Source organism: Manacus candei, unplaced genomic scaffold, assembly GCF_025592945.1.
Source record: "Manacus candei isolate 608988 ecotype Guabito, Panama unplaced genomic scaffold, ASM2559294v1 h1tg000008l, whole genome shotgun sequence".
In the NCBI taxonomy this organism is placed as follows: domain Eukaryota; kingdom Metazoa; phylum Chordata; class Aves; order Passeriformes; family Pipridae; genus Manacus; species Manacus candei.
The window spans coordinates 16016036-16041177 of NW_026138056.1; the positions used below are offsets into that span (position 1 = coordinate 16016036).

At 36.0% G+C, this 25142-nt stretch overlaps 1 protein-coding gene across 2 annotated transcripts in view; it reads right to left on the bottom strand.

The window, feature by feature from the left end:
• PRKDC (protein kinase, DNA-activated, catalytic subunit) overlaps nt 1–25142 on the bottom strand; it is an 84547-nt gene that overhangs the window by 31408 nt on the left and 27997 nt on the right. The window contains exons 32-60 of one of the 2 annotated variants that reach the window (XM_051769611.1): nt 24183–24409; nt 23346–23554; nt 23073–23205; nt 21859–22017; nt 21346–21549; nt 19330–19515; nt 18315–18419; nt 17161–17328; nt 16802–16929; nt 15596–15803; nt 14377–14555; nt 13174–13342; nt 12572–12637; nt 12080–12152; nt 11707–11855; nt 10432–10569; nt 10112–10231; nt 9124–9267; nt 8754–8905; nt 8133–8264; nt 7609–7720; nt 6126–6250; nt 5883–6032; nt 5295–5468; nt 4312–4410; nt 3413–3623; nt 2667–2856; nt 2104–2319; nt 733–845 (exon numbers count right to left, since the gene is read on the bottom strand). In XM_051769611.1, the coding sequence (XP_051625571.1) occupies nt 733–845; nt 2104–2319; nt 2667–2856; nt 3413–3623; nt 4312–4410; nt 5295–5468; nt 5883–6032; nt 6126–6250; nt 7609–7720; nt 8133–8264; nt 8754–8905; nt 9124–9267; nt 10112–10231; nt 10432–10569; nt 11707–11855; nt 12080–12152; nt 12572–12637; nt 13174–13342; nt 14377–14555; nt 15596–15803; nt 16802–16929; nt 17161–17328; nt 18315–18419; nt 19330–19515; nt 21346–21549; nt 21859–22017; nt 23073–23205; nt 23346–23554; nt 24183–24409 (4439 nt within the window). The remainder of the gene's footprint in view (nt 1–732; nt 846–2103; nt 2320–2666; nt 2857–3412; nt 3624–4311; nt 4411–5294; nt 5469–5882; nt 6033–6125; nt 6251–7608; nt 7721–8132; nt 8265–8753; nt 8906–9123; nt 9268–10111; nt 10232–10431; nt 10570–11706; nt 11856–12079; nt 12153–12571; nt 12638–13173; nt 13343–14376; nt 14556–15595; nt 15804–16801; nt 16930–17160; nt 17329–18314; nt 18420–19329; nt 19516–21345; nt 21550–21858; nt 22018–23072; nt 23206–23345; nt 23555–24182; nt 24410–25142) is intronic. The other variant, XM_051769619.1, reaches the window with a different exon arrangement.

Here is a 25142-nt window from a genome sequence, read left to right on the forward strand (position 1 = left end):
GTGGTTCTTCCAGACATAAGTTCTGTTTACACAGTTGTCTGCATCTGCAAAGAATTACAAGAGTGTCTCAAACTGGTAGCTTCCTATCCTGGGTTCCTTTGCTTTTGGTCTAACTGCTATCATTTTTGGACGATAATGTATGTTATTTTTAGTAACAGGAACCTCTGAAAAACTGTTACAGAGCTTAAAAATACTTAGATTTATTGTAAGTACATAGCACAACCAGGAAACTCACAAAGTAGTAAGTTTCTGGCCTTCATAAACCCACAGCAAATGATTATTACTGACATTCCTTTAGGTTAAAAGTTCAAAACAGTTCCGGTCAGTCCATCAGCTGTACCACATTTTTGAGTTCGTGTTCAGACTCTGGATAATGTTCCCCAACTATTTCTGCAGCGTATTGTAGCTTCAAGATCCCCAGTTTCCAGACTGACAACTGTAAAGGGCTTCCCACAGCTGTTAGGGACTCCATCACGTAAAATCACTTCATGCACGTTAAGGAGTAGACTGGAAGTGTTACCATTCACCTCTTTTCTCACTCATGCTAAGTAACATCATTTAGCTTTAAGCACGTATGTAGCATGATTTCCAAATTAAACCTTTTAAAGCTCTTAAAACAGCAACCAGCACCTTACATCTATCCTTTCTTCACAAAGTTACCACTAGAGATGAAGTAAAAGACTGCAGACGGCATTGAGACCTAAAGTTTTAAACTTATTTGGATTGACAAACCTTTTCTCTTTTCTGTTCAGCCAGACTTTTTCTAGCATAAATCAGACTGAGTTTGTCTTGGTCCTTCAAGAAACGTCTCCGCAGTCTTAGAATTTCAGCTCGTTCTTCTATACCTAGAGAACATATGATCATGTCCTTTCTCAAGCAAACTTCTGATTTAAGGCAAGAGCACCATATAACAACATTTGTTAGCTTACCAACTAGTCTCCTAAGTTTCCTATCCAACAATTCTATGTAAGGCCTTTCACAAAGATAGCAAATGAAAACAAATTAAGTTGCTCTGAGGAGAAGAGGTAATAGAAACTTCAAGCACATAGGTGAAATATAAAGGTCAAACTATTGCACTGAGAAAGGCACTAAAACTCATGAACAAATATGCCCCATACAAGAGATTTATTTTAAGCTCTCAAAAGCAAGTATGGCATTTGCACTATATTCCATAAAGTATGTACCTCCCTACATAAAAGAGGTGCTAAATATATTCAAAGATTGGGTAATAATAACATCAGACAATATTTTTTAAGTTATGATTATAGAACTGATACTGGATCAACCCCTGCTCAGGACAGTCATGGAGAAAGGTCACTTAAAAGACTGTTCACTTCAGTCCATTTCCTAGTAAAGCAGAATAAGCAAACAAAAATATACCACTAGAACTAGTATTTTCCTGGTAGAAGACCAGGAACTGACTGGAAGGTAGACTGATCTCTCTATTTCTGTAGTTCAGCATGGTCCGTTCCGAACTGCCCGGAAACACCTCTCAGGTATTGAAAAGGTTGATCTTTATAGATCTTTGCCTGAACTCCTAATCCCATCCTTTCGGTCAAAATTTTAATGACAAAGTACTGAAAGGTTCAACAGGAAGAAAGAGCCTAAGCCACTTCAAAACAGCACTGAAAATTTTCAGTTATTGGCTGGGCGGATAAAGGAGCATTCTCAGAAAAAAACCAAGTAATTCTAATGACAGATTGCAGTATGTTGTAGATCATGTTTGCATGCATCTGAAATGGTTTGGAAAAATATGTTTAAAGAGATGTCATCTTGAAAGAGATATGCAGTTAAATTTAAAACAGAAGGGACAGAATTGTCTGACATCCATGCCATGATCATCTTAGGGAGAGATAGGAATGCAGAGATCACACTGACAAGTTTCATATCCTCTCAGTTCTTTCATTAGCAACATACAATTTTACAATTCCTAGCACAATCCTAGCTTTTTGCAATAGACTATATTTGGAAACAAAATCTCTCAACATGAACCTCCATGAGAATGTCTCAAAGATAATAGACTGTCAGCCAAACAACTGACAAAGATGGTTTATAGAGATGCACTAGTTATATAGAAATTGCACTTAGATAAGGCTTACAGACCTTTAGTTTTGCTGTCCACCTCAACTCCAGGCAAATTCAACTTTTTTTTCCCAAAATCCGGCCCCACTGGTTTAAAGGTTGCTTGTTTAAATTTTTCACTCCGTTTGCTAACCAACAGCATGGATGAAGATAAGGATTCAGAGGATGAAGGAACTGCATACTCTGCCAATGTGTCAATGCTACTTCCAGTTAGCCAATTAAAAGAACTTCTACCACCTACAAGAAAAAAATTGCAAAAAAGCTGTAACATACTCACATATACAGTGAAAACATCTCTGAAGCAGGTAATTTTTCTCTCCCCAAAATATAATTCCCAGTGTTTTTGGGTAGAACAGATTTCAAACTGTTAGGTAAGAAACAAATTTTCTTTTACATTAGGTAGAATATAAATATGTATGAGACACAAAAAAATGTGATTTTTTTCTCATAACACACAGAAGAAGTCCTTGAAAACACAATATTAAATGCATTTACACTTTTACATTAAAAATCCATATGCAACATAAATTAAATCATTCCTATAGCAAACAAGAAAATTTCAGAAGACACTGGTCTGGACTTACTGACATGCTGTGTAGGTGTAAATTCATATTGCCGTTGGGTAGCCCTCACTGGACCACCGACTGACCCAGAAGCAGAAGGGGATCTTTCTTGTGATAAATTCTTGTGGATGCTCTGAGAAGCTTGAGTCCCCACAAACATAGGTGTGAGCACAGTACTTCGGTAGCGCCAGCTGGAATCAATCACAAAGTCCTACAAACAAAGAAAAGGAGCACGGTAAAGATGGAGGCTTTTGGCATTCGTTCACTGAGTCAGGAGAGCAGAAATGACAGCACAGAATTTAAAACATCATCCCAGGTACAGGAGCAGAATTTGACAATAAAAATAAAAACTGCAGACACACAGAAGTTCTCCATAGCTCAGCAAAAAAGTTGACTAATTTGGACTTGTCAGCTGAGGACTGATTTGCAGCTCTTGTGCTAGTATTCCTGTTTCTTCACAATATTTCTCCAGCTGATGCTGCTTCTCTCCACCACCCTCTTTTTTAGCTATTTCAGTACTCATCAGCTATACTTGGTATATATAATTATTTTAATTAAATATTTCTTTTTTGAAAGGAAAATTATTTCCCCAACAAAATCATCAGACTTCTGATACTGCGCATAACTCATGACTGTTGCAGCTGTTAACTAGGGAGAATAAAACACTTTCAAAAATCTCCATTATGCCATTCTCATCCAAGTGGTAACTACATTGAAGAACAGAATTTGTCACATGGTTGCACACAGGACAAAACATTACAACTCACCTGAAATTTGCATTCAGACAGCGGATGCTCAAATATTTTTCTGGAATAATCTGGGCTCTTGCTAGTCATTTCAAGCAGAAAATTTGTGATTAGACTCAAGTACTGTGTTTCAATCTTGGTGGAATATAAAGAATTTAACAATGACAGCATGCGATCAAGAGTATTTGTCGGTAACCTTGTCTCCTCACTCCAGAAATTCCTAACAATTAATCTGTAAAGGCAAGGAATAAAGCTATTCTTGGTTATCTGCAAACAGAAAAAAAGCAACACTTCTAAAAAAGCCAAGTTAAAAACAACAACAACAACAACAACCAAACACAAACCCCAACATAATAGGATTTTAAAGCCTTCAACTAACACTTTCATACCATGGATCTTTCATTGAATTACACCAAATTCCTCTTTTATCTACCACGCTCCATGCCTGATATTAAAGGTTTACTCTGAAAAAATTATTTCTGTCAAATTGTTTTCCTCTTGAGAAGTGCTATGGGTGGATAAGCACACAGATACCCTGTCTTTTGTTTCACCAAAAGAAATTTTAAAAATCCAGCATCCTCCAACATTTAATCTACTGTTGTGTGTTTGTGTTTAGCAAGGTCCTCCTTGTCAAAAACTCTAGAACATTAATGCAGAATTAGGTTTGACATAGTGAAACAACTTCCCCATGGCTTAGAAATTTGTTCAAATGCTCTGTGCTTCACTTATTTGGTATAACACTATGGGATAATATTTTATAAATTAACTTATTGGAAGAAATGGAAATAGTGTTATCTCACTGTTACTCTTTAATACTGAAATACTTAAAAAAACTCTGAGGATCAACTCTTTTGCTTAAACAAAGTAAGACCAAGGTAGGTATTTTTTATTTCAGACAGTTAACACAACATTTTACTCACTGCAGTTCAGTGTTCTCATCAATTAGTCCTTGAAGCAGCATTTCTTTTGCCACTTTGAGTATTTCCTTAGAATCATCATCTGCTTGACTTTCTGGATCACTGATGGTAGGAGAAAAATATCTCTTAGCGACTTCTCTTAAATAATCCATAGCAAAATAAGAGAATGATGATGGTGTGGAAAAAAGGAGGAATATGCCCTTCTCATAAAAATCTCAACTTGGCATGACAACACTGCATTTTTTTCATAGCACGAGGTCTTCATTGCCTTAAATTCCTTGTATCTCCACTACTTACAAAAGAAATAATCAGAAAGCTAAGTAATATGTTGGGTATTTATTATGAAGGCCAAACAGAAGTAATTCTGAGTTTGCAAGGTTGAAACTGAAAAAAAGGCAGAGAATTTGCTTTTTTGAAGTTATGATGGAGTAAAAACTGCCTGTACTTTTCCTTCACTGTAACTGTCCATTCAAATAGTTATCTTGGGAAAAAGCACATAATAAAACCCAACTAAGTCAGCTGATTCAACAGCAAGCTGCTTGTCAAACTGAGAACATGCCTGTTCCCTATTCTAAGGGGTAAAACAGAAGGACCATCTTTACACTACTAGATTGAAGGGATTGAGATCACGCCAAAGTACCTCAATACATTTTCTACCTACAAGTAAATTTCTTTAGTGTATAATTTTTATTGGTTACAAATTCTGGCGACAAGAAAAAAAGTGGGGGCATCAAAGCTAAGATCTCTTATGCCATCATGCTGTGGTGATACAACCTCCTAGTCCTGGGTTAAAGTTCAGGTCCAAGTATTTATCCCTTAGTGGAAGTGACAAAATTGCCACCAAAGGCCAAAGCCACTTAGGCAAATCCAAGGCTCTATTTTAAGAAAAATATCCTGCACTGACATGAAGTTGGAAGACCGTTACAAACACTTTCACTCTGCCTGTGATGAACCATTGAAAGACAACATCTGCAGTGAATACACACCTATAATTATCATAAATCCACATCAGAATATCATACATGCGCTGGCGACATATTACAGAAGGGTGAGAAATGAATCCTGTTACTCCAGGGAGAAGTTCTTTAAGTTCTAGTGGTTTTAGTTTAGCCAGCATCTTGTACACTATATCCAAACAAACCCTTTGTCTTTCATCATCCCTAAAAGGAGAGGGAAAAAAGAATAGGTACATTGCTTTTCTCTTCAATGCCACACACAGAACCAGAAGATCAGCTTACATTTAGCAGTGATATTTGGTTTTGCATAAAGGGCTTTAGGTAAATACTTTTGAGTTCAACCTGAGAGTAACAACAGAACTAAACAAATACATACTACAGAAATTTACATCCCAGTGGTGTTTCACCACAATGCTATTTAGGAGCTTTTGTTGGTTTTTCACAGTGAGCTAACCATCTTAATACTTAACTCCCAGATTACATTAGCTCAAATTAGAGAGCAGTGACCCAAAAGTGAATGTGAATTATAAATGCTTCTGAATGTAAAAATGTTGTGGTCAGCACAGAAAATATTATCAAGAAATTTGGACCATGCATTGTAATCACATGACCACTTACCTATGATTCATGATCTGGATAAAGTCTTTACTCTTTAACTGCAAGTGGAGATCAGGAACTTCTTCAGCCCGGCACATTATTACTTCAAGACAATAGGTTTTCATCACACCATGAAGTTTGGGTATCAAAAAGAATACTGCATTCATAAACCTTAACAAAAACAGAAGCCCACAAAGAAGAGCAAGTAATTTTCTATTATTCCTCTAGATCTATAATCAACATACCACGTAAATCATGACATACCTGTCGGCAAGAGGTGGAAAATTCTTAACAACTTTATTCAAGCATTGAATAAACTTATCATGTTGGGTGTTCTGATGTTGTTTTAATTGTCTTATGACACAATCATAAACTGGATCTTCAAGTACCTGAAAATGAGAAAGGCAGTAAATCAAGGATACCCATGAAACTCATAACCACCTTAGTGACACACAATTCTTCTGCTGTACTGTTTGATTCTACTGCATTTTGCTAGGCAACATCCGTCTGACTCATCATAACATTTATGGTGCTTAATGGTTCCTGTACAGCTCTGCCTGACTGAAACATACGACTGCTGCTTAAATAATAGTTTGTAAGCTTCCTTCAATTGGTTTGGAACCCATGCCTTAATTTTGAAATACAAGTTGCTTAATGTGCCTATATAAATATTAAACAGTTTCTCATTCAGTATAGAAGATGTCCAATTAATGAACACAAAAAATAGACTTTTAGTGAAAAGGTGAAAAGTAACCAACAACCTTTAATCAAGGCCAAAGAAATAAGGATATCTGTGGATAAGGATAAAATTTGCACCATCTTTGCTCATTTATTCAAAATACTGCTTATAAGGGAACTTGGAAGACTGTGAAAGAGAAGACTTATGAATATTAATGAAATATGCTCTACAAACTGTGAAAGAACAGAATGGAATTAGGTAGGGAAAGAAATAAGAATAGCGGGGAGAGAAGTGATGATCCTGGCTGCATTTTGTCCTCCTTTTCACTCATACAACCCAACATGCATTTGTCCTTAGATTAGGGATCTTGGAGCTTACATTGCTGTCTGTTGCTTTTAGAACCTGTTCATGATACTTTTTTGTGCATCAGTTTGCCTGATTTCTCTTTGAACCTGCTGATGCTACTTACCCCTAGAACCTCTTCTGGCAACAAATTCCAGAAGTTCATGAACTGTTGTGTGAAGAAATATTTCTAGCATATGTCTCAAACTGATTTTTGTGATCATCAAGAACTATCCACAAATTCTAGTACTGTAGGATTTGATGAGTAACAGTTTTGCATTCACCTTATCCACTACCGATAAAATAACTGGATTAAAAATTAAATACAGTTTAACCTTTAAATTTTATATCAAAACTTGCAAGTTATTAAACATCCCCAGACACAGATACTCAAAACGTAATTCCAAACTTCAAACTTGCCTTTTTTTTTCTCTTAAAGAAACCCCAACTTTAAAACGGACCATGTTAGTGTTCCTGGTTGGCAAAAGTCTCAGAAAGAGATCAATCACTGTCAGTTACAACAGAGCAAGTCAAAAACTTTGCACTTAGTCCACTCCCATATTCTTTTACTCTTCAGTTAGCAGTTTAAACCTTTAGCTCAATCTGTTGGACAAAGACTGTTGAGTTTTAAATGCATTCATTTTTGGAGCTGAAATGAGTAGTCATATAAAAGATGAACATAAAATTAAGATAGGAATGGTCAAACACACAGCACAGTTCACTTACATTTTCTCTCTCAGCAACGTATTGAAGAGCAAGTCCCAACACTTCTGCTGCAGCTGCATAAACTTCTTTATACTTTAGTAAGCCCATGTTGCTGGTCAAGGCTTGAAAATACCTAACACAAAAGGCAGACCTGCTGTAAGCCATTACTACTACCGCAAATTGAAACAAAAAACTCACCTGAGCTGCCTGGGGGAATAGTGATCGCTCTTAGAAGAGCTGAATACAGCACAAGATGGATTTTCCACTTGCAATGTCTCAAATCCCTGCTTTGGCAATTCCTGACTTTGTTAATTCCCATGAAATTGCAATCCTGGGGCTCACTATAAAAAAACTTTACATACTTCTAGATATTTTCCAAAATAAATGTAGTCTGCAATTTGCAGCTAGAAAAGCATTACCTCTGATAGACAACAGCAAAAGGATGATAAGCAATCCAGATCCCACACTTCACGCTGACAAATTAGACTTGCTTCCTTTGGCTTAAGTTTTTTTCAAAATCATTCAAAAAAACTTGCATTTCTCACCTGACACGATCTATTTCACACTTTGGGTCAAAGGGTGGCAAATTGTTAGCAAGAACAATTCCCAGCAGCTGAATTCCCACTGAATTGTCCTTGGTATCAGGGTCTCCACTAGAAAACTTCTCAAATAATAAACTGTTGGATAAAAACAAAACCGGTAGAAAGTAGTAAATACGTAGCTTCAATGAAGAAGTCTTTGCAAATAAAACTCAGCCCCTCTAAAAAAAAAAATCCTCCATCCCCATCCCACAACAACCAAAAAGAGATTGTAAACCCACACAAATGCTCAACAAGTTCAGGAGCATGGCAGACAGCAAAAATCTTACTAAGAGTGCACCAGTATTCAGCGATAATACCCAAAATGTCAAATAAAACATCTTTGTAGAGATTATTCCTGCTTTTGTTGCTGCTTTTGTCATCCTTTGTATGTTTTCCCTGTCTCTCTCCTTGTTGTTTTTCAAATTAATTTACAATCTTTGGAAAGTTTGGTTCTGAAGTTCTAATGTCAACTCTAGGGACAAAAAGTTAACTATTGCAGCTGAATTTACATTTTCATCTCCTCTGATAATATTAATTTTTATTTTTTAAATATTGACAAAAGAAAGCAATTGTCCAAACGCTTACCTGTAGGGTATGGAGAGACAGTTCTTCCAACACTCTATAACTGTCTTTATGATTTCCAGATTGTGTCTGAACACAGCTCTTTTCTGGTGAAAGGCATTCTTCATCAAGAATTCAAGCAATCTGTTAGCTAAAATCTCATCCTTAATATTCCCCTACAAAGAACAGCACCAAAAATAAACATAGGGACTCCAACACAAGGACCTTTATTGTTTTGTGAAAGCAAGCAAGTAAACAAGTTATGTTTGAAGTTAATACATAAAAGAAACAGTGGACTGATGTATAAAATGATTGTAAGCGCATAGTAACAAACTCACTCTTTCATTACCAAATGGTCACAATAATAATAAAAATGAATTTCACATTTCCTTACTTTGGGGGTGGCTACACTTGTCCAGGAAAGGATTGTAACCACTATTTCCACCACCATGTAATGAATCCCTTCACCTCCATTATTTCCAGAAACAACAAGCTGCAGCAATGGACCAAGCCACTGCTTCGCATAAGGTCGGAATACCTATGGAAAACAGTAATCTCTTATTCAGTAAACACTGCAGGTAAGACTGCTAAACCAACTTCTTAGCACTTTGATTAACCTACAAAGCAACAACCACAAAAACTTTTGAATAAAAAATATCCATAACTACATTTCTCACTTTTGCTTAGAAACCTTTAACCAATTATTCACAGAAAGTTAATTATTTCACTAGGGCCCAGACATTATGGCTCGCACACCAAAAACTCTGTCTCTAAAGGACTTGAGAGAGAATGACATTTCAGACAGCTTTAAACTAGCATTAAATTGGTATAAAGTTTCTTGAGTTAACTCTGAAATTCAGCATTTTTGGGTTTGGAATATTTCAGACAGAAATATTATACTTTAAAATCACTGTATGAAAGAGGTTATCACTGTATGAAATAGATTGAGAATGTTTTACCCAAGAATGAGAGTTAGAAAACATATTATGCTATCTTATTATCTTTCTGCAACAAGAATATCATTTAGCTCAAAGTGTTTCCATAAGACTCATCTGTGACCATTGCAAGTACAGTCAGCCAATACTTCTTGCCTGTATCAATGAAAAAATTACTTGTAGTTTACAGAAGACATGCATTGTGGACACCCTCTACTTATAGAAGTAGAGTTTAGGAGAAGAAGTATTAATATTACATTCAAAATACTGGCACTATCTTGAATTTTGGCCTATAAACGTGCTCCCTTTTATCAGAACAAAGTGCTTAATTTGAATGCCCTAAAGGTCTCAGCTGATGAAGTATTTTACTCTGCAAGAGTTACACAGTTGATATTATAATACAAACTCTTATGTTAACAGAAAAAAAATTACCAAAAGATTACTCACATCCTCAGTATTAACAATAAGTTTTGCTATGAAGAGGCGAATATTTAATGGTACTGATGGGTTTCCTAATTTGCCATGCAGAAATTTCATCCAAAGAGGAAGATCTACTGGAACTGTCCCCTGATATTTAAGAGAGATGAGCAAAAATCAAATAACTTTTTACACCAAACAGGTATATCAAGCCAAAAAGCCCCCAGCTCAAACCACACAGACTGCACTATAATACAGCCAAGAAAATTAATAAATTAAGAGATTCAATCATGACTCCCTTTTCCTGGTATCATTAGTGGAAAAATGCCAGCTTTTTGGTTAATACTGGCCTCTTCCACTTTGGGCGTGATCTGGTTCCTCTGCATATGTTTAATCAGAGTGGTCATAGAAGCCATACATTCATGCTGGTTGAATTCGTCCATTTCCAATTCCATCTCATCATTTAAAACCATGTATTCTGTGGGCTCCTGAAAAAAAAAATGTTACTATGAATAATAACAACACTGTATTTCCTTTTAAATGATAATCCTGCCATAAGTCATTCTGATCTTATCTGTGTTTACTGATTTGACTATACTCTCAGTGTGCACAACAGGGAATAATACATCAAATGGGTTGCTCAAACCGACACCTCCCAAATATTCGTACCGGATCTGCACATCTGCACATCTTTGACAACAGATGTTAACTTTATGTTACTCCGACTTTACTACCTGCCAGAATAGGTGTGGCAAATGCTGAAAGGAGGAAGAGTTAAGCTGAACCTCACAGAAATTATTTCATTTCATAGCTCAAAGAATACATTCCAAAGAGGGAAAAGCCTTATTCTTATGGATGTGTTTTTTCACACTGACTAGCATCCACAGCAGCCTTCTTTTGCCACACAGAGTAAATCACAAAAGAAAATTGTTTAGTTAGAAATTACAACACTACTACACAAAACAGTACTTTCTATCTGCTTAACTTTTCTGCAGCTAAAACACCTCCTCGTTCCAAAACATGGGAAGAGTTTATGTTTATCAATGTTAACAGTTATTTTGACAGATTAAATCTTCAGTGTCTATGATACTTTTACAAGCTTTATGTTTCATATCAAACATCTATCCTATATCAGTATCACTGTTGATGACACATGTTTTGATTGCAGAAGAAACACAACTTCAAGTCTGGGAGGAACAGCATTTAATATCTCCCAAGATCAACAGTTAAATACAAGGTGCCACAATAAAAATAATGAAGCATTTGATTATTATTATTATTATTATTATCAAATGCATGCAACCATCAGCAGCTATGCCTGAGAGTAGTCACGAGACACCTTTTTACAACTCAGGCTGGACTTCACTCACACTACTCAGCTTTAGAAACTCAAGGTAAGGCATTGTTTTTTTCTAGCTGTAGACAGTGGAGAGAGGCAAAAAGAAAAGTGACTGACAGAAAATAGTGCAAGTCCCCTCCCTCATCTTCTGAAGGAACCCATTTTCAGTCAGATAGAACAAATACAGGAGACTAGAGACTTCTTTTTCTCAACACCAGTAAGTACATGCAATTACAAGAAAGCATAAAACTTTTCTTCCTCACAGCACTCACAGTCACTAAATTACCTTTCTCCTGAAATGAGTGCTGCTAGCTGTAGCATCTTGGGAGCTATAAGAAAAACCTTGGACTCCAGTTGAAAAATCAAATTGACTCATTTCCTCACTCAAACTGCTATCCATCATGTATGACGAAGAAGCTAAATACTTGGGTTCATCTAGATAGGAAAAAACAGAAGACCATTAATCAACATAATTACATGAAACAAGTCTTTTTTGGCCACTAAAACTTGAGGGTGGCTGTGAATTGATCGTTAGATGAAATACATTGATTGCTTTTATTTGTTTCTGCTAGTGTAGAAGCCAATTAGCAACACAACAACAAACACTGTATGAAAGCTAAGAAAGCATTTTTTTTCATAGTCATAAATGACTCTCATACCCTGACTGCTATTCCCTGCATCCCTGGCCTCCTTTCTTATAGCAATGTACCGCTTCTTCCTTTCCAGAGGCACCTAAACAGCAAGAAATAAAGTTGAAATTACTTAATTAATTCTTTAAATTAATTTTTTTTAAAAGTTACAGATTATTGATTTATAGAACTGCCAAAACATTATCAAAACCATTTAACATGAACAAAATCCCATGTTGTAAATTATCATAATTAATGCAGAACAACAGCTAAATTACTTATTCCTACAGCTGTTCATTACCAGAGTAAGTATGCTAAAAAGTATGTTAAAGTTATGTGTATGGTGGCTATGTTCTAAATTTCAAGTATGGCTTTCTCTCACAAAAGCGTATTTTAAAACATTAGAGGAATAGTCCATTCTTTTATCCTTTTTCTCCATATGTGAGAATTGACCTGGTCTTCACTGTTAAAGTCATAACCCTTTTTTAATTAGGACCACTAAAGGCCAGAAATTTCACTCACCTCAATTTCTACAGGAAATGTATACTGACGCTTCAAGTCTATCAAGTTTTCAAAGATCAGCAAGTTCTGCAAACCAAAGTATGTAAGGAAATAGTAAAATTACAATGCTGCGCACAATAACAATTGCTTTGAACGGATTTTATTTCTTCTTAAAAAATGTAGAATGTAGAAAATACGGCATGTTTTCTCCTCTAGATCAATACTTCAAAGAAAATTTTGCTATTCAACTCCTCAAGAATTCACAGCACAGAATGTGTTCTGTAAAAAGAGTGTCTCTTATTCAAGTATATTCCAAGTACTGGAAAACTTGGACAACAGGGTTTTTAACCTCACATTTTAGAAAACTGATTGAGAGTGGAAGGAAAACAGGGCAAGTATCACTACTTCACCCATGCAAACGGATGGTAAAACTTTCATCAGCAATTCAAACTGCAGCAAGGATGCAAGACAGTCAGCTAGCACTCCTTCTATTGCCTCACTGGGTAGTTTGTTAGTATAATTTCACATCATTCAGGTTTCATTCTCTGATTTATTGCTATCAGGCAACATCACTTTGTGTTTCATGCTCTGGAAGCCTTCTAACAGCAACGACTGCTCCTTACCTTTTCTGATTTTTCTGTAAAAAGAAAGCCTTGATAAAATTTACTTTCAGTGAAGACACAACTGATGACAGCAATAGCACAATTATATGCTGCACAGTGATACTGTCTCCTCTTCTCCAACAGCTGACTCTCTCCTGCCATGTTTTCTGTAAATGCATCATAGCATGACCTTAAAATACAAACAGGCAAGAAAACACCATCATAAGTCTTTTAAGAAACATGGGAAGGGTCCGAACCAGAGACCAGTGAATCAACAGAGTTTCAAGACAGCAGTATCAGATTAAGCCACCTTAGACTTGTTCAAATTCTTCACAAGTATACTGCCCTAAAATGGAACCATTCATCAATGACAAAGACACCTTCCCCAAGTATTTACACAACTGTTATCAGGAATGTGATGATAGATAATGTTCAGATAAGATGGAGATGTGTTTTGATGCCTACATAAATTTCTCTTACGGTCCCTCACCACAAAACTGTGAATGGATGTGCATGTTAAACTATGCTACACATCAGCAGGATAAAAACTAGTTTAGATGTGATTTTTATTGGTCTTTGGCCCAAAGACATTTACAGCTCTGCAAATCATGGCCAAGAAATTATTTGAAGTCCTCATAAGACACAGTGTTGTAAAATAAAATCAATGCAAAAAGCAATTCAGATATCTTATATATTTCTCCAAATAGTAAACCAATTAAATAATACTAATTAGCATACATATTCAGTATTTCTCTTTTGTCCCCCTCTGCAGTGGTGATTAAGTCAAATTACACCTACTGAGTGTGCTGCTGCATTATGAAATGTAATGGACAATCCATCTTCTCATCAATCATATAAATACCAATTTTGCAACACAGAACCATACTCCACATAGAATTGTAAGTATACCGAAACTAAAATTGTGAAAACACAAATTAAAGGCCAAGAATCGTACTGAAAAGGTAAAATAAGTGCACAAGATTAACAAATAGGAAAAAAAAGGACAAAAATAGGAGGTAAAAGTTATCCTGACATATGCTAGAGATCATTCTATCAATGCAAATTCAATATTGTGTATTTAATTTAAAATCAAGAGCTACATCACAGATTACATTTTCCCTTGAACAAATCCATCTTTTGTTTCACATGGTCTACTTAAAAAAGTGTGTCTGGCCAAAACCTAATTAGAAAGTTACAAGTAAATAAAATAAATAATAGTCTTACTTTATAAGTGTCTTGGTAAGCTCATTTCCTTCTACACTCATGGAGCCACGGTAAGCTTGGTTAATTTTAGAGTCCTTGGAGTAAACATCTTCTTTTGAAAGACGCACATACATCACTTCTAGCAGCTTGTAATACCCCATTTTCTTGGTGACTTGTGTATCAAAATTATATTCATTGGACTAGAAACAAACAAGTAAAACCTCAGAAAGAGATTTCCTGGATCCTGTCCTTTTTAAGTAGCTCCACAGTTACTTCAGGTTTCTATTAGACAGCCTTTAGCTTACTTCTACCTTCCAAAACACAGAAAAGAACTGATGATAATAAAAGACTGACAAATTCTGAGCTTCTGTGTAGTACAGTTATTAAAACTGTGTTGACCTGTGTTTATTAGGTGAGTTGTCTTACCTACAATTGGCCTAAATTATTATAAGGATAGTGGAGGAAAATAAGCACCATACTGGGTACTATTCATGAGTTTCTTTATGCACCTCACTGGTGCCAGCATTTACAGCCATGGAAACATGGTAGAGATGACTTTACAGATGTCTTGGCTTTAACTGTTACTCAACTTGGATCATTTCAGCATCTTGTTTGTCCTGTTGCCTTTAAACAGGTGTACCAGCAAAACCATGAGAGGGAAGAACTAAAGCAAGAGCAGAAACCTTCACTGGCAACAAAATCTTTGCATGTACTGTTAAATTGGAAGACAGGCTGTAAATAGAGACAGGAAGATACCTGATCCTAATCCCTTGCTGAAGAATCTTTGCAATTACTAGAGATGTATTTATTTCTCTAGAAGTAATGTACCTAATTTCAGAGCTTTCATTACGGAGCTTGAATATCTCTATCCTACAATGTAATAACAGGCTACAATTTTATACAGTTTTTATATTTCAAAGTTAGAATGTGTTTTTGCTTTTGACAGAATTTCAGATCCCTTTAGATATATACAGATAACATTCTAACTTCAGTTTTTATACACAGTAGATATGCAAACCTGCACTAACTTCAATGGAACAGTGTAGTGTGTTGGGGAATAAGGAAAAGTTTCTCAATAACAATCAAACTATGTAACTGGCACAAAGTTCCATTTCAAGATACAGAAAACCGGAAAACAAGTGGTTTCCATTAGTGTTTCATTCAAAAGCAAGACATACGTATCAACACCTGCATTTTATTAGATCTTCCCTAATCCTAAAAAAAAAAAACTAATTCATACCTTTGTAAACCTGGAATTAAGTGTATCCATAGCCTGTACTATAATTTTGCCAAAGAATTCTCTCAGTGCATCCAAGCTGCAGTGCCACAAGAGAGTAAGGAGGGAGCGATCCATAAATGCTTGACGAGTAGTATTTGAAAGAAGTTCTTCACTTTGGAACATTTTGTGAATGGTGTCCAACAGTATCACTTGTTGGGCAGTGGTGCTCCTAAACAAGATGGAAATCTCAAAATGAAAACTCTTTCACCAGACTTCATTTATGTCTCAAATCCTTGCAACATTTAAATTTTTTACTATCTGCATTCATACCCCTCTTGGATTATCTTACAAGACATGCAAGATCAGGCTGAATCACCACTTATTGTGGAGATCTCAAAAAAACCAAAAAAGCCACAGCCCTCAGCTTCTTAGTCTGCAACAGATGGTAAACTTTGTGCATCTATAATAATTTAATCCCAAAGCAAACATCAGCTTTCTCAGCTCTTTTTTACCAAACAACATAAACAAATAATTTATCTGGTATACGTGACGAATGTAGGCAAACAAGAAGGAAAAAAGGAGGAGACTTTGCTGTTATTAAGGTTGTCCAGTGGCCTATTCGAGTGTTCCACTACTAGATGAACTGTTGTTCTGAAAAATTTTACTAGGGCTAAAATTTGAAAAATTGGATTTGGGCATAAGGTCCAGGAAAATATACAGTCATTACTTAACAGCCAATCAGGAACAGAAATGTTTGGTTTAGAACAGACTGAAGAGCTCTTCTGCAGACAGAGCATGTTTGTGTCTATGATTTGGCAGCCTGGAAACATTCAATTAAATGTGCTGTTGTATTTCCAAAGAGGCTGAACAAAGTAATTCACTGTCATCATTAAGTGCTATCAACTTAAGTGATCATATGGTTATACAGGGATAGTAAATATGTAACACACAATTGCTACAGTCAATTGAATTGTGAATCACCTAACTTACAGAAGGCTTTTCAAATTTGCACAGGCACTGGAAGTGTAATCTGGGAATTGCTGTCACTTTTTCATACTTCAGAAATACTTCAAAAATGTGAAGACAAAATCAAAGTCTGAATTAAAACTATTATGTAAATAATAGCGTAAATCATCACTATTACAAGGACAATAAAATGCAGGAAGCACATTTGCTTCAGCAAAAATTCAATGAGAACAAGAGCAAAATCCAATAGACTAAACTCACCTTCTCGAAATTTTTTTGAAGCTAGCTTGAAATAAGTCCTCCATGAAATGTCTGTGGTCCCTACAGAGGATTTCTGTCATCAGTTGCAACAACATTGGACTCTGAGACAATTCTAATGCATCTAACAACTGAAAAAGAAATAATGTACAACTTAGAGAGTCACACTGGATAAAATCAAATCAATCTAATGAAGTAATTATTTTTTAATACTGACCAGAAGCAGAAAACCAAAGAAACCAAAAAGCTGATTTCCTTATGTGAACTGAGAATCTCTCTCTTTAATTTCAGATCCTGTGAAACGCTGTTTCTAGATGTAGTTCACTTTGGCTTCTAATTATGTATTCGTTAAAAATACTGACCTTCTTAATGCAGTCTACATAGTTATTGTGCTTCAAAGTTCCTTTGGGAAATTCATCAGACCTCATGGGAAAATTGAAAGCTACAAGTTGATCAAGAGCATTCTTAAGGTCATTAAGTTTTTCTCCTGTCAAATTAGTGAAGAACGGGAGAATTATCACTGCTTGGCCCTGAAGGGGAAAAAACAAACCAAAATCAAACAACTGTTTCACACTTCAAAAAAAAGTTAATCCCTAACTATGAAGTCAGCTGAACAGGACCCCAAAACAGCACCAGTGGCTGTGTTTACTAATTCAGTGGCTTGGTGTACTGATAAAAATATGTTATGTAGCTGCTCATCTTTCCAGCTGTATAGAAAACAGCTTTGGTCACTGTTGAGTGGGAGTTAAAAGCTAATTAATATCTCACAGCTGAAATGGCTAGGAATAATATCCCATTGTTCTTTTAAGCAAGCACTCATTCTCACACAAGTTGCGGATTCAATGCACCACCTCACAGCCGAAGCAAGATCCCAAACTTTATTTATTTCAAATGCATGGGAAAGCACAAAACTCTGTCTAATTAAAGGTAGGCCGGCTGAGAAGCAACTATGCAAAGCTGTTTCATAAAGTGCAAAACTTTTTAATATTCTACTCCAACCCTTATGTTCCAGCATCTTTTATAACTTCCGCTTTCAGTATGCAGTACTTTATCTCCCTCTCCCGACCAAGCCACATATAGCAGCTAATCCATTAGTACTGGTCTCATACTAGCAGACATGAACATTAAGTAATGACAGATGTTCATAATTTGACCTGCAGGAAATGCCACTCCTTACTAAAAGTCTGATTAACCATCATTTCTCAAATGAACACTTCGGAGTTCTAAACAATTCGCTGACAGTCATTTTTTTCCTAAAAATTACAGGCCTTTCATCTGAGCAAGGGAAAAAAAAAAGCCCACTTTAAACCAAAACATGGTATCTGAGATACTGTCCTACTGTAATACTGTCTGAAGGACAAAAAGTATGATGTACAAGTTTTAGTATGTTGAACAGAAGAATAAAAAACAGAAGTGATGTCTGTGCTGTAATTTAAGCCAAAGAACAGGGAATTCCATGAACAATTATCATTCTAATCTGGGGAGGGTAGGGAAGCCATTGAAGTGAGTAATTTACCTTAAGATTTAAGCCTAAACTCTGATCAGTGAGTAGACTGGTATAGGTATTAAAAACAGCTGTAAATGCTTCATGATTGGTATTGAAAGAAACCGAAGAGTCTATCTGGAAAGACAAAAGAAATAAAAATATTTATTTTTTTTTAACTAATCAAAGAGATTTGTATTAATGAACAATAAAAAGCCCATGAGCTATAACACTGTTTATTTCCAAAAATATACTGAATTAACAGAAAGCACATAAAGACTGATTTTGGTTTTAAAAGGACACTCAATAAGGATTCTGAAAACTCATACACAGTACAAATAAAATCATAATGTTGGATATTTTTCAGTTAAAAAAACATTAAGTTCCCTCTCAAAGCCAAATTTCTTACTAGTCACTTCACTGCCAGATAACACAGCAACACAGTTCGCATTCTGTATCCTAACATATACCTTTAAACCAATTCAAGTTTAAAATAACTAATTATCAAAAAGAAAAATAATTCTCATATATTTGTGTACAGCTACTTGAACAAGTTCCTGAAAAACCCCAATAGGATATGCAGATAATTATGTTTTCAGAATAGAGAAAGAAAAAAACTGAGACCAAAATCCCAATGTAATGGGAAATTAAGGATTTTTAAAATAAAGATCTTTCTGCATTCTGTTGATATGGGTAGCACTCCTACATTGTGACTTTTGGAATACCAACATGACAAAGAATGTTATCAGAGGCTGCTCAGTTTCAAAGTTCACTCTCTGCACTCACACCAATTCTCCAAAAGAGGCAGCTAAAACATGAGAACAATTTAAAAAACAAAAAAGAGAGGGAGAAGAGCAAAATCTAGTAATTTCTGCCTGTCCAAATATATTTTGTACTACCTTGATAAAAAAACCAGGTTCTGATATTCTCCAACTACTTTTTTTTTTCCCAAACACAAAGCATTAGAATGAAACAGCATTTCTTGAAAGAAAGATACAATTCCTATAGAATTAGAAAGGTTACCTGGATTTTATAAAGCAATGCATACCTGCAGAACTTTTGCCAGCAGGGTCAAGACTGCCATTTTGCTCTCAGGAGCTGAACCTTTGGCCCACCAGCTGTCCAGTTTCTCCCAGTTTCTTAGTACAGCTGTCACCAGTTTTGCTCCTTGCTGCTTGCGTACAGCACGCTCCCTAAAACTCTGATCTAACATGCCATTCAAAATGCTACCAACCTGGAAGGAAAAAACAACAGGTAGATTCTTGCATCCCAAATTAAAAGATGATAAGATCACTTCATTGGTATGGGCAATCATTAAAAAAGAAAAACATCAAAAGCAATGCTAGATTTAAATCTCAAAAGGATAGAGGAGAAGCTCTCTGCAATAAATTAAAAGAATATTCTTCTTAAAAAAAGAGATTTCTGTCTAATTTACTCCTGTTTCAATCAGAGTACAATGCAGCAACTCCTTCCCATACCTTTTGTGAGAATATGGAGGAACAAATGATAATCCAGAATACCTCTAAAGATCAGTACTTGAAAATTTTAGTATGAAACTGAGAAACAGCACATATGCTAACTTATTTGCGTTCATTTTGGAAAAAAACCCAAAACCCTGGCATAGCAAATATGAACTAAATATGTTTGAAATCTCTTTTCTTCCGAAAATAATGGTTAGTGACTTCCAAATCTGAATGCTGCATTCTCTCTCCTCTTGAATAGCTGGCAACCACTTATAAACTGGATTAATATTATCAACCTTGTAATTTCACCAGATGTGGATGGCAGAGTAAAACAAATTATTTTCTTCTTCCTTATGTCACAAATGCATAAAACTAAAGAAGAGATATCAAATGTAATCCATAATACATTTTTTTTAAAAAAGTAGTCAAAACCAGCAGACGACAATAAAATGTTTGACCCAATTTGGCTATTTACCTCAGTTAAGCTAACGGGGACTTTTCACACTATTGTCACATGTAGCCAGTGGAAATTAGTAGCGTATCATTTATCAGAGACACTTAAAAAAGTTAATGGCATGCTCTGTACAGGAAACACTACAAAGTCATCATAAGAAACAGCCTTTTAAAACATACGCATCTCCCTACAATCTAATTAAACAATTTTTGGTAGCATCAAAAATTATGCTCCAAGTGTTTTAAACTGTTACTTTCAAATAAAACCTTTAAGCATAATACTTCGGATTAAAAAAGATCCCATTATTTTTAAAAAGGTGATTCTACTTTCCTATTCTACTTCCCTGAGAATCTTTTTAAGCAAAAAGGAAAGCGGACTTTTGGTCTTTTTGACACTTTATCAGAAGCACCGAAGGAAGAGCTTCTCAACTATAACATGTTTCCTTCCCGGACCTGAAAGTGAGCTCTACATCAGTAAGTACTGCCAACCAACAGGAGAAAATCTGTTCAGCAGAACAAGTGGAGCTGACACTGAGTACATGACAACTACCCCATATTTGTTTCAGGTCAGGAGGGTTGTGCGTGTGTCTCTCTCTTTTTAATACTCTCATCTATCTCTACTCCTGTCCTGTGGACTAAATGCCCACTAGTGGTTGGAGTTCGTTTTCCAGTTTAGTTTTATCCAGAACAAATCCAGTCCACATGCTCTGGGACCACTCTGCAATGAAAATCTAAGCACAGTAAATGGGTCCCTACTTTGAAAGGACATTCATGATTTGAAGTACTATGCAAAGACATCCTGATTCATAGATTCAGGAGAGGTAATAGGTAAGCGCTTTCCACTCAGTTTGATTTGAGATGACAGAGTGCCTAAATAATGTCAGGTTGCCAGAGATCATGAAGATAGCACCAGTAAGACAAGACAAAACAAACAAAAAAACCAACCAACAAACACCCAACCCCCGCAACCAACCAAAGAAACCCAACCCCAAATAAAACCTATCAATCCATTTGCTGTCTGAAATTCAACCCAAGGCACTTCTTCCCCCACTACACACTCAGTTACATCCACTTCTAACAACAACAATAATAAAAGCGTTACTTCTAACATTGCCTTTTGATTTTGTCCTTTTAAAGAAGTCCAGTACCATTTGGGGATTGCTGACACATGACTCCATAAGCTGGATTATGACCACATCCAGGTTTTTCAGCAGTTGTTGATTGATGGTTTCTGAGAAGAGGCTGTAGAAATACTGCCCATGAGAGAAACTGATCAGGTGGTTCTGGGATGCTCCTGATAGCGGCACAGATAACGCTACTGTGTTCAACAGCAGACTTACTAGCTCCTCACACTGTGAAAATCAAGGCACAGAGACAGAGTTATCTCAAGGAAATTACATTTCATTTGGAAACTTCCTAGAAAAGCATGGCTTTTTTTAAGCTTCCATTCCAAACTTCTTTATTTTATTAGAAAGCACAACATAAAGCACTAACAGAATGCTGAAATGCTTGTTATCCACAACCGTCCCTCAATTAAGCCGGTGAATTGTTACAGCTCCTCTGTAGGAGTATGAATGAAACACCTACTAAAAATATGGAGAGAAGACTATCGATGAGTATTAAATTACGTTGAGTATTAAAACTGGAGAACCATATCCTACCTGGTCATCAACAGCAAAGGCCAGCTGCAGGAGTTTATCAGCTAATCGCTTACTGTTAATGTCTAATGATGGAAGAGATATCCTTTCACCCCCACGTGCAATGCCTTTATAAACAACTGAAAGAAGCTTGGAGCCAACCGAGAAAGGAGGCCTTTCATCCTATGGAAACAAACAAACAAACAAACGACAATTAATATAAACTGAAAAAAATACCATAAGGCCTTCCAATCCATCTGTATAGCTGATGAAAACACAGGAACTCCAGATAATTTTCTTATAAAGCAATGCAAACATACCATGACAAGACACCTTTCTAAACGAGAACCAAGATTTGAAATGAGACAAACCTATTGTATACAAAGTTCAGAACAAACTAACAGTAATTTGGAAATCTTCAAAATATTTTGATCCTCCTCCACTTTTTCAGGTTTACTAGATTACAGAAGTAAAATGAACAGCTTAGTCAAAATGGGTGGTACACAAGTGGTAAACCAAGCAGCTCCTTGATTATCACTATACTACAATCACAAGTCTAGATTCTGCTAAGACATAGAAGATGGATGGCAACACCTGACAGAAATTAAATAATTGTTAAATACAGCCTTGCTCACAAATTCTCAGCCTTTGTGGCTGTTGCATAACCTGATTCCCTTCAACCCAAAGTAAAATAGAGATTTACTACAATGAGAAACTTAGCAGAAGGAATGTGAATAATATAGCCTACAGCTCCACCCCTCAGCTGCTCTCTATCCTGTTTTCCTGTAATTCAGACCCACTACACTGCTTCTTTATTATTGTCAGAAAATACTCCTTTTCTAATTTCCCTTATAATTTTGAATGGTCTCTGTTTAAAAGTTGTTGAAAAAATGCCTCCTTTGTAGGATAGTTAATCCTGAGTTTTTGAGTTTTCAGTCCTGTGAAACTCACTAAAAGTAAGTTTTAGAATCTACATTCTGATTTCCAGCATCTGGAGCCAACCAGAAAAAGAACAACTGTTATGAAGACTGTTCAAACCTTAGTATTCTGCTACTCAGATTTGTGGAATAACCATAACACATTTATTTCTGATCCCATTCAATACCAGCTCTTCGCTGTTAATCTCACTTTAAACAACTTCATCTGATCTGTTCTCTGTTTTCATCCTGGCCTTTTACACAGGAAAAGCTCTTCCCTGTATACAAATATTCAACATTATTTTCTGGATAAATAATTACCTGACTATGAAGAACAGAATGAAGCAGGCCAGATTTCTGGAGTTGCTTGCAGGCAGAAAGGACAGCACTAAACCTAACTTCATCAAAACGTGCATCTGAATTAAACAGATCAACAGAACAAAGGTCCTCAAGGCTAAAGAGAAAAGAGAAGCAGTAACATTACATTGGTTGGGAGATCCATGTGCATCCGTAGACAACAATGTTTACTTCCCCATTTTTCATGGCCAGTGGCATTTTTTCCGGATTCATGCCTACCAGAAAGTACCTACTTACCTCTGAGGTGTGATTCTTTTTTTTATGCACAGTTTCAAAGATTCCTTATAGGGAGTTTTCATAAAAGCTTTCAAGAGTCTTACTGAGACATCTGGGAGATTTTTCATGACTTGCACATCAGCTGTGTTAAAGCCTATGTGTGATGGATCACACACAGTCATCACCACAAGCTCTGTGAAGGTTGCATTAAGCAGTTCCTTCTCAAGTAGCTAAAAGGAAAAAAAACCCAACATTAAATAAACCTTTAAAAATTCATTGATTTCCCTGTTTTATTCTTCATATCTTATCATTAATCCATCTATCTAAAATGAAACCAAGCATGAAACAGTAACTATTCTCACTGACTTTCTCTTTTGAAATGTCTGACTTTCAATCAATTATGGGAATGCACAGAAATTCGGTATTTATAAAAATAGACATAGGATATATGCTATCTCATCAAAATGCATGTAAGATCTTTTAAGTCAACATAGGCCTGTTTCTGTCTTGAATATACACCTGTAAATCCTGATGTACACCTCTGTGCACACTCTTAGAGATTTACTGCAAACAAGAAACAATCACAGTCTCAGAACTAAACTTTGCAGTGTAAATTTCCTAAGAGAATCATAATTGCTATATTTTATATAGTTAAATATGGTTTATACTGCATCAAAGCTAAGCAATTAAAGGAAGAATAGGCCAATCTGCCTTTCAAGCAGCTACCACCTCCACACATTTAATGCCATCAGGAATCACACAGGAAATATCCATTGCAAGTACTCCATCTATAGAACACGCATATTTAGCTACATGTAAAATTTGTATCTTGCATTCACTACAGATTTCAGTGCCTACCTTCCAGAAATCCTGCTGGCACAGTTCCAGGATCGTGGTGACAAACTCCATGATTCGGACTATAATGGTGCACTTGCTGTAATTGTACACGTCTCTCTCCTGTGGACTGAACATGCTGCCTTTCGAACTGCAATCAAAGCACTGCTCTGCTGCGTGGATATCGTGCAAAGCAATAGTTTCAAGGAAGAACTGCACAGCTTCCAAGAATGAGGAAGTTTCATTTACACCTAAGAAGAATCACACTAAGTTGAAATGATACAGCCGCTCTGAACTTCTAAATATATTGTTTTGTGCTTGGAAGAAAACAGTCAGACTGAGGTAACAAACAGAAAGGCATTGCATCTCACACCAGTGTTTTCTGAAAGTCCTATATCGGTTCTAAATATTAATATTATATTAATATTATAGGCAATATTATAGGCAATAAAGGGCAGTGTTCTACTTAATGATCACTACAAACACTGACCATTACAAGCACTTATTAAAGATGATGACTTAGGTAAATGTAAAAAAATGGGTAAAAATTTTAAATCCCTCGTTTTGAATGACTTAGCCCTATGCTACCTGCATCCAACAATGATCTTACAGTACTGTTTTAAACCAAGACAGAGATGACACTGACAGACCACCTGAAACTTGTACAAGACTTCACATATAAAGTAACTATGCAACTGTACTATCAGCGATCAAAACTATTTTGTTTAGACTGACCTGCAAGAATAATTAAAAGAAAAACCTTTTGGGAGACTCAATGGCTACACAAGGTATTATTAGGTTCCTGATCAAAATTCAAATACAAGGCTTTTGGACCTGATGCTGTTGATGCATCAGGAACTGAAGAAAAGTAACATGCACAGGGCTTGAAGTGAAAAGGTGACTTCTTTCATTGTTTTCTGATAGCTGTCTCCAGACATTATTAAGGAGCAGGTAAAAAGCTTCGGAAGGATTTAAAAAAAAAAA